At 38.3% G+C, this 9,979-nt stretch overlaps 1 protein-coding gene and 1 pseudogene across 2 annotated transcripts in view; both read right to left on the bottom strand.

Annotated features, from left to right (window-relative positions):
• The window catches only part of LATS1 (large tumor suppressor kinase 1), a 54,201-nt gene that overhangs the window by 33,599 nt on the left and 10,623 nt on the right, over positions 1-9,979 (bottom strand). The window contains exon 2 of one of the 2 annotated variants that reach the window (XM_003790255.2): positions 3,101-3,592. In XM_003790255.2, coding sequence (XP_003790303.1) covers positions 3,101-3,451 — 351 coding nt within the window. In that variant the 5' untranslated portion in view covers positions 3,452-3,592. Of the gene's footprint in view, positions 1-2,816; positions 2,877-3,100; positions 3,593-9,979 lie in introns of those variants that run through there. The other variant, XM_023513528.1, reaches the window with a different exon arrangement.
• Positions 6,655-6,703, bottom strand: LOC111725513 (annotated as a pseudogene).

Here is a 9,979-nt window from a genome sequence, read left to right as displayed (position 1 = left end):
AAAAAAAAAAAAAAAAGAAAACATTATATCCACATTTTTATGCTTTTCTTTTTCATGCTTATAAACAAAAATACACTGTAGCAGTTATATATGGATGTGCTCCCAGGATATAGTTAACATTTACTCCTATGAGGAAATTAATCTTGAAATATTTGAGCTTTTAATTTTATAGAATCACCAGAAACAAATCTTCAAAAAAAAAAAAACAAAACTGCCTTGAACTTGGTGTAGTTAATAAAGGAATAAATTAGAATTTATGAAATGAAAAACAGAAAAGAATTTTGAAATACAAAGTTAGAATCTTGAACAACATAAATTCTATAATATAGTGAAAAGCTACAAGAATGAGTGATTCAAGGAGACTATAGAAGTAGACTGCCATATTTTTTATATCACCAATGGTATAAATACTACCATACTTCATTATTTGAACAAATGAGGAATAATAAATGTCTAAATAATTTTAGTAAAGCAAGCATTAATATTACTAATATCATGAAGTGACAATTTTTTTTTTTTTTTGAGGCAGTCTCACTATGTTGCCCTTGGTATAGGGCCATAGTGTCACAGCTCACAGCAACCTCCAACTCTTGGGCTCAAGTGATTCTTTTGCCTCAGCCTCCCAAGTAGCTGGGACTACAGGCGCCCACCCCAACGCCTGGCTATTTTTTGGTTGTAGTTGTCATTGTTGGCTGGCAGGCCCAGGCTGGGTTTGAACCCACTAGCTCCAGTGTATGTGGCTGGTGCCCTAGCAGCTGAGCTATAGGCGCCAAGTTGACACTTTTGAAATGTAAGATTATAATAAAGCTATCATCTTTATAATATGAAGTACTAATTATTATTGTTACTGATAAATAAAGAATAGGACATTAATCAATGCCTAAGATTTCTTAAAAACCTCAGAAAGAACTTCTGAGTTCCTTAAAGGTATAGTACTATACTGACTGATGGGGTCACACATAGTAAAGAGCTGTATAAACACGTATCTACTAGATGACTTATCTGATATACTACACTACTACTGCAAAGCCCTTATAGCTATGTGATTTTATAAATTCTTTAACAATATATAAAAGGAAAGAATAAGATTAATGATTCTCTTTATTCTTTGCTTCTTGGCTAAGGGATTAGAAGTGCTCTGGAGAATCTCCATTCAAATCATTTCCTTAATCTTCTACCTAGTAAACAGAAAAACATCATCCCAGATCCTTTTCTCTTCCTCTATTTTCTGCTGTAAATCCAGTATTTTTAGAGCACTCTATTTTTTTTTTTCCCTGCCGGGGCCAGCACCCTACCCTTTTGAGACACAGATACCACCCTAGAGCACTCTAAAAAAAAATGATAAGAAATATTAATCAGGCTCGGCGCCTGTGGCTCAAGCGGCTAAGGCGCCAGCCACATACACCTAAGGTGGCGGGTTCGAATCCCCAGCCCGGGCCCTTCAAACAACAATGATGGCTGCAACCAAAATATGGCCAGGTGTTGTGGCGGGTGCCTGTAGTCCCAGCTACTTGGGAGGCTGAGGCAGGAGACTCGCTTGAGCCCAGGAGTTGGAGATTGCTGTGAGCGTGATGCCATGGCACTCTACCCAGGGGGATAGCTTGAGGCTCCGTCTCAAAAAAAAAAAAAAAAAAAAGAAAGAAATATTAATCAAATAGGTAAAGAGTCACAAAGACTAAACCTTTTCCCCTCCTAGTTTAATTGCAAATTTCCCTTTACAAATCCTTTACTACAATGTACACGCACTTCTCATTTTTTACAAAAAATATAGAGATCTGGAAATGTGGTCACCAAAATACTAAAAAGAATAAAGAAATCCTTTTTTTTTAAAATAGAGTCTCAAGCTATTGCCCTGGCTAGAGTGCCATAGTGTCCTAGCTCACAGCAACCTCCAACTTGGGCTCAAGCAATCCTCTTGCCTCAGTTTTTCTATTTTAGTGGAGACAGGGGTCTCGCTTTTTAATCAGGCTGGTCTCAAACTTGTGAGCTCAAGCAATCCACCTGCCTTGGCCTTCCAGAGTGCTAGGATTACAGGCGTGAGCCACCATGCCCAGCCAGAATAAAGGAATCTTAAGGGTAGTTACCTTTGTGTAGAAGAGCTAAAGGTAATTTTCTTTTACTTCTTTGTATTTTTTTAATAGGTAATTCCTTTTATAATCAGGAAGTTACTACAATTTTAAAAAATTACAGTATTTGCATTTAAAAATGCAATTAGCTCTTACTCAATTTTCATAGCCAATATTTTTCTAAAATGATTTCCACTACCTAAAATATTTATGCTCAGAAGGTACATTATCATCAGAAACAAACTGTATTAACTTAAACAAAATATGATTCAATATATATGCTACAAAAAAATTCAAAATGAGTTCTGAAGGCAAATATTAAATAAAGACATGGCATAGTTAGCCTAAACTGAATTTCCTTGCTTTTTGTGAACTTAAGATTTGGGCCTAGCTGGGTGCTGTGGCAGGCGCCTGCAGTCCCAGCTACTCAAAAGGCTGAGGTTACTCTTGCTTAAGCCCAAGAGTCTGAGGTTGCTGTTAGCTGTGATGCCACAGCACTCTACTGAGGGTGACAAAGTGAGCCTCTGTCTCTAAAAAAATAAAATAAAATTTAAAAACGTTTACAATATAATTAAAAAAAAGATTTGGGCCTGAATATATTACTGCTTAATCAACCTATGATTATATAATTCTTCTTTCTCCCTACTATAAACTTAAACTTCATGTCCTTGGAGCTGTCTCTTTGCCAAGAGCCACACAGCTCACCGCACTCGTATTTCACACAAACAGATGTCCTTCCCCTACCCTCACCTGTGGCTTTCTTCAACTGCATTTCCACTCAGACTTCATGACCTGGCCTTTTAAATTCCAGAAACTCCAGAATTTAGTGATAGGTATCACAGAAGAAACTAAAGAAATAACAATTATTTTATTATAATTAATGGAACTGTAAACATAACATTCTTTGTTAATGGGACACATAATTTGTACATGCTGTTACATTCTCTCAAAACATTTCAGCATGAGTACAACTAAAAAGTACTATGTAGTATAAAGTAAGAAGAATCCTTTCTTCTCTCTTTAAAAGTTCTTACCTCATCAAATCCAGCAGCCTGCAAGTCTTGAAGCATTTGTGGATTGACTTCTGAGGTACTCTGGGAAGAAGAACTTGTTTCATTTGCAAATGGTAGTAAGGAGTTTCGAATCTCCTGCAAGGCTTTATGATGTGTCCCAAATTTGGGTGGATTTCTGACTTGTCGAGGATCTTCAGTTGACATTTTGCTCATGTTATGCTCAGCCTTAGCAGCATCGGATGGTTTGGATAAATTCCTAAGGGATTCCCGAATTTCTTGCAGCATTTGCCGGCTGCTGCCAGTGTAGTTACTGGCAGGAAAGGTCTTAGGCCTCATTTGTCTATATCCTTCTGGCTTTTCACTCCTCTTCATGAAAACATCTATATGTGTAACCCACACAAAAGAGTTCTTTAAACTACTTGATAGATTCAGAGTTTTCTTTTGAGCAAAAGTAAAAATGATCCTTTGAAGACGTTCCCAGGAATATTAAAATTCCTTACAATCTAAATTACTCTATAAAAGAAAAAAATAAGTAAAAGTTATAAAGTGATGAATAAAGCATTATTAAACCATGTATTAGAGGAAAACCTCACTCATACAGAAAATAAGAGATTCAGGTTATAGTTCTAGCTCCCTTAAGGATTACTATAGGATCAGGACAAGTTCTTTACCTAGCCTATAAAATGGATTTATCTCAAGTAGTTAAGATGGTAAAAGAATAAACTGAAGAGTGCTTTAGTAGGTATATAAAGCGCATACAAATGCAAGCAGCTACCGGTGAACAATATGACAAGCAACCTGTCATTATCAACTCTACCGAGTGGCTCCAATTTGAGATTTTACAAATTAGACTTTAATAAAAGATTTAGTTGGAAGAAAGAGTATTGCTTGTTGCTATAGAGAGATTTTGAAACCACTATTCCAGAAGACCCCTTCATGCTTCAAAGACAGATGCTTGGGTCTATTTCCCAAACTGTGAACTGCGCCTGTAGGAACAATGAGCTTATCAACAATGGACTAGGGAAAAGCTAGGTCTCTAAGGTCAACTTATCATATTTCTCACTTAATGAATGAATGTCTTCTATAACACACTGGGAGAATAGTCATCTGAAAGCTGAAAGGGGGACTTAAATGTTACCCACCTATAGGAAAATGACTAATTTAAGGAAGCCATTCCATTTGTAATCTTTAAGAAGTATTAAAAATGTTCTTGTGTGGAGCTTCATGAAATCCTACTCAGTGCCTATTGAGAGCCTGGCATGGGCCAGTGCTTGATGATTTTGCCTACCTACTTAGGTAGAAGGCATAAGACGCTAATGCCTCTGTAAAGTAAGCTTGCTGTCTTTACTTTGTAGATGCAGAAACTAAAGTTCAACGAGTTTGAGTAAATACTGTGTAAATAATGCTGGATCAAAACATTGCTAATTATTGTCTACTGGGAGCCTATTTCTAGTCTCAGTAAATGTAATTACTGTTCATGTTACATAAAGCTATCTACAGACACAGATATATAAATATTGCTTTCCTGTCATTTAAGTCTCAGCCCTATGTTACCTCCTCACTGGTCACTTAATTATCCCATTTATGTTCTTGATAGTACTTACCACTACCTAAAGTTATCTTACTTGTTTTTCTTTTTTTGACACAGAGTCTCATTATGTCGCCCTCAGTAGAGCTGTGGTGTCACAGCTCACAGCAACCTCAAACTCTTGGGCTAAAGTGATTCTTTTGCCTCAGCCACCCAAGTAGCTGGGACCACAGGCATCCGCCACAACATCTGGCTATTTTTCGGTTGTAGTTGTCATTGTTGTTTGGCAGGCCCAGGCTGGGTTCGAACCTGCCAGCTCTGGTGTATGTGGCTGGAGCCCTAGCCCCTGAGCTACAGGCACCGAGCCACTTGTTAACTTCTTAACCATCCATTTTCCCTCACTGAAATAAAAGCTCTGTGAAAGTAGAGGACCTTGTTTGTCTTGTGACCACTGTCTGCCTACCACCTATAACAAGACCTGGCACATAGTGGGTGATTAATAAATAAACATACTGTGTATGTAGAACTAATGAAATAAACACATGCCTCCTAAATATCCACAGTTACTTCACCCTTCCTGAACTCTAGTCATGCTCTTCAGGATACACTTTAATTTGCCAAAATCCTACAAGTGCTAGAAGAGCACAACACTTGTAATGGGAAATTTAACAACAAAAAATGGAATTCAAGTTTTGTTCTGTTAATTATTAGCAATATGGACTTGGACATTTCCTTCTCTGAAATTGACTTCTGAGGCATAAAATGGCTAGAGTTCTATCTACCTCAGGATGGAACCAAGATTAAAAGGAACAATATAATACAGCTAAGGGAGTATACACACAACTACGTGAAGATATATTATGTTCCTTGCAACATCACATATATATAACAGCAAAAGATGACATCATCTCTAGATGAGCATCAAAAGGATTGTTCAAGGCTCGGCGCCTGTGGCTCAAGTGGCTAAGGCACCAGCCACATACACCTAAGGTGGTGGGTTCGAATCCAACCCGGGCCTGCCAAACAACAATGACGGCTGCATCCAAAAAATAGTCGGGCGTTGTGGCGGGCACCTGTCATCCCAGCTACTTGGGAGGTGGAGGCAGGAGAATCACTTGAGCCCAGCAGGTGGAGGTTGCTGGGAGCTATGACACCATGGCACTCTACCCAGGGCGACAGCTTGAGGCTCTGTCTCAAAAAAAAAATAAAGTAATTCACAGACATTTAAAAAAACTGAGATTAATATGAGGGTATAAATGATTAGGTTACACTGTGCTTCCAAGGGAAAGTTCAAGTTGTAGTGGAGCCCTTCATCCTGGAGGTATGCTTAATACCTTTACATTTGGCACTTTAGGTGAGAGCTTACCAATCCCCTCCCCCTCCCGTATCTCCTTTCCTCCTCCCCTCCATTTGAATATGCTTGTGTTTTTCTCTTTCTTGTGGGCACGTAATTGTTTTTCTATTGGTTTCATATTAGTATTGAGTATTATAGTGCATTTATAAAATATGTGACTAGGTAAAAAGAATAATATAGTTCTATCTGTATGTAAAGACATGAATGGATGCCCCATAATGTATTCTTTTTTGTTTGTTTGAGACAGAGTCTCACTCCATAACCCTGGTTTGAGTACTACGGCATCATAGCTCACAGCAACCTCAAATTCTTTGGCTTGTGTAATCCTCTTCCTTCAGCCTCCCAAGTAGCTGGGACTACAGGTGCCCACCACAACATCCAGCTAGTTTTTCTATTTTTAGTAGAGATGGGGTCTCATTCTTGCTCAAGCTGGCCTCTAACTCCCAAGCTCAAGCAATCCACCCACCTCAGCCTTCTAGAGTGCTAGGATCATTAGGGGCATGAGCCACTGCACCTGGTCCCCATAATGTATTCTTAAGCAGAAAAAGCAAGTTTCTAATTACTGTGCATGAAATGAACCCATTTTCTATCCCCAAATTTGATCACGGTGATGGTTGTACTGCTCTGTGAATATGCTAAAAAAAAAAACAAAACCACTAAATTATAACTTTTTTATTGTTTATTTTTCTGCATGAGGGAGGGCTTTTCCTGCTAGATGAACTCTAAAAGAGCTGTAACATTCAAATTGTACACTTTAAATGGGTAAATTTTATGGTCTACAAATTATATCTTTTTTTTGAAACAGAATCTTACTTTGTAACCCTTGGTAGAGTGCCGTAGCATCAAACCTCACAGCAACCTCAAGCTCTTGGGCTCAAGTGATTCTCTTCCCCAGCTTCCCAAATAGCTGGGACTACAGGCACCTACCACAACCCCCAGCTATTTTTTTTAGAGATGAGGTCTCGCTCTAGCTCAAGCTGGTCTCAAACCCGTAAGTTCAGGCAATCCGCCCACCTCAGCCTCCCAAAGTGCTAGTATTATAGGTGTGAACCACCACACCTGGCCTAGAAATTACATCTTAACAAAACCATTTAAAATAAATGTTTTTGTTTGAATTTATATTTATAGAAATTAATCACACATACACACATGTATATGTGCAGCAGACCTAAGACAGCCCTGTGGCAACCACTAGAGGTATACTTTGCTAATGACTTTACCTCATTAAACAGTACTTCTGTAGTACAACTGCAAAATTAGTTATGAATCAACCACACTCTACTTGACAAGCAGCTCACATTTCCCTATTTTGTCAAAAAAAAAATTTGTTGTCTGAAAGTGACACATATTCTGTCAACAGCATAACCCAATCTATTTATAATTATTTCATAAATGAAATCAGAACTGACATACCTTGTGCTTTTATGAAGGAAGCTGGTCCCTAATGATGAGCTTTTTCTTTTCTAAGCATTCCCAAAATTATTAATTTAATAGCTTACAAATGAATTTTTGTAGGCTTAATATTTAGCTCACCAGTTTAAAGTCTGCAGAAGTCACCTCTGACCCCTTCTGAGAGTAAGCATATTTTCCATATCCGGTCTTCAGAAGCCTACTCATTCTTCCAAGATCCAGGATTAACAACATCAACTGTACAGTCTCACATGTTCTTTCAGTATCTGGGTTATAATTTATAGGATGTAGACATTCCTTTAATATCTCACTTATTTGGGTTTCAACTCAAAGTTAATCATTTTATTGTTATTTTACCATTTCTAAGATCATTAGGAAAAACAGCACAGTTTAACTTCTTCCATGTCAAGATAAAGCATTCCATTTTCCTACCATGAAACCTGGTCAATGGGGAGCAGTGCAAAATGTTTGTTAAACTTATAAATGGGGTGGTGCCTGTGGCTCAAAGGAATAGGGCACTGGTCCCATATATCGGAGGTGGCAGGTTTGAACCTGACCCCGGCAAAAAACAAAAACAAACAAACAAAAAAACCCTTATAAATGCAGGAGACATATCCCTTCTTTTAATTCTTTTTTCTAGTTATAAAAACATGTATCCTTTTTGGAAAATTCAAGTATTTATATAAATATATGAAATAAAATAATTCATGTCTCATAATTCATGTCTCTCAACAGTGGGCTTGAACACTGGCCTCTCAAAAGATATCCATGACTGCCGGGCATGGTGGCTCATGACTGTAATCCTAGCACTCAGGGAGGCCAAGGCGGGTGGAATGCCCTGAGCTCACAGCTTTGAGCCCAGACTGAGCAAGAGCCAGACCCTGTCTCTAAAAATAGCCAGGCATTGTGGTGGGTACCTTTATAGTCCCGGCTACTTCTAGGAAGCTGAGGCAAGACAATCACTTGAGCCCAAGAGTTCAAGGTTGCTGTGAGCTAGGATGCACTCTACTGAGGGTGACAAAGTGAGACTATGCCTCACCAAAAAAGAAAAGATATCCACCTACTAATCCCTGAAATTTATAAATTTCATTTAGTTTGGAAAAAGGACTTTGCAGATGTGATTATGTTAAAGAGCCTGTGATGGAGAGATTATCATGGATGAGCCCTATAAGCAATTAGGAGTGTTCTTATGAGAGGCAGGAGGAGATTTGATTAAACAGGGAAAAAAGGGTGGCAATGTGATGATGAAGGCAGAGACTGGAGTGACATAACCAGAAGCCAACTACTGCCAGCAGCCAAGAGAACAGCTTCTCTCCTAGAGCCTCTGGAGGGAGAGTAAACTTACTGACACCTTGATTCTAAACCTCTAGAACTGTGAGAGGGTAAACCTATGTTATTTTAAGCCACCAATTTGGTAGATCTGTCACATAAGCCAGAAGAAATTAATTAACAGTCTCACTCTGTTGCTCCAGGCTACAGTGCCTTTACATCAGCCTAGTTCACAGCAACCTTGAACTCCTGGCTACAAGTAATCTTCCGGCTTCAGTCTCCTCAGGAGCTGGGACTACAGACAGGTAGATGACAGAACAATCAATTAATTTTTCTATTTTTAGTAGAACAGGGTCTTGCTTTTGCTCAGGTGGGTCTCGAACTCCTGAGTTCAAGCAATCCTCCTGCCTCAGCTTCCCAGAGTGCTAGGATTATAGGCATGAGGCACTGTGCCCAGCCTATAATCACTATTGATACTTCATATTCTCATGTATACTACAACTAACCAAAATGGGATCATTACACACAAAATGTGACATCTCATTCTTTTACATAATCACCTGTACTTACAAGAGAATATAGTGTTGCCCAAATTCATTTTTTTCCCTCAGAGCATTTCACTAGCATCACATTTTATAGAACATACTTTAGAAAAAGCTAGATGAGAGAGAGTCATTCTAGTCCTCTATTCTATAATTCTGCTTTGATGATTTACTGTATTTTGCCATGTATAATGCACACTCACATTTTGGGGCCCAACATTTCAGGGGAAAAACTCTTTTAATTTTTTTAATTCAAATTCAAAGCTTAAAGGTTGCAGCGAATAAAAGTGATTTCAACATTTTCAAAGGATCTTCCAAAGCTCCCATCTAAAGTATATGAAGAGAAATATATATGTTACCCTTCATTAAAAAAGAAAATGCTCTCATTGCAAATTTGTCTTAAGTTCGACAAAACTCATTACCATATTCTAGGGTATTATTTTACATATGGATATCATTAGTGCTTCCTAGGGTTAAACTTTTAACACATAAGCATAAATAAAAGAATTTTTAAAAATTTATATAGGTATGGAATTAGTACTACCCATGTATAATGTGCATCCTTCTTTTACCCTAAAACATTTGGCCAAAGAAGTGCTCCTTATACACAACAAAATATGGTAATTCCTAACATTGCCAACATCCAAGTACACAATGGTCACATAAATGATAGTTCTAATATATGTGTTAACAGTGTTTAAGTAGGCTCGGCGCCTGTGGCTCAAGCAGCTAAGGCGCCAGCCACATACACCTAAGGTGGCGGGTTCGAATCCCCAGCCCGGGCCTGCCAAACAACA

The sequence above is a fragment of the Otolemur garnettii genome, unplaced genomic scaffold, assembly GCF_000181295.1.
Source record: "Otolemur garnettii isolate 467f Iridium unplaced genomic scaffold, OtoGar3 scaffold00042, whole genome shotgun sequence".
NCBI classification, from domain to species: domain Eukaryota; kingdom Metazoa; phylum Chordata; class Mammalia; order Primates; family Galagidae; genus Otolemur; species Otolemur garnettii.
This window is presented reverse-complemented; position numbering and strand designations above follow the sequence as displayed.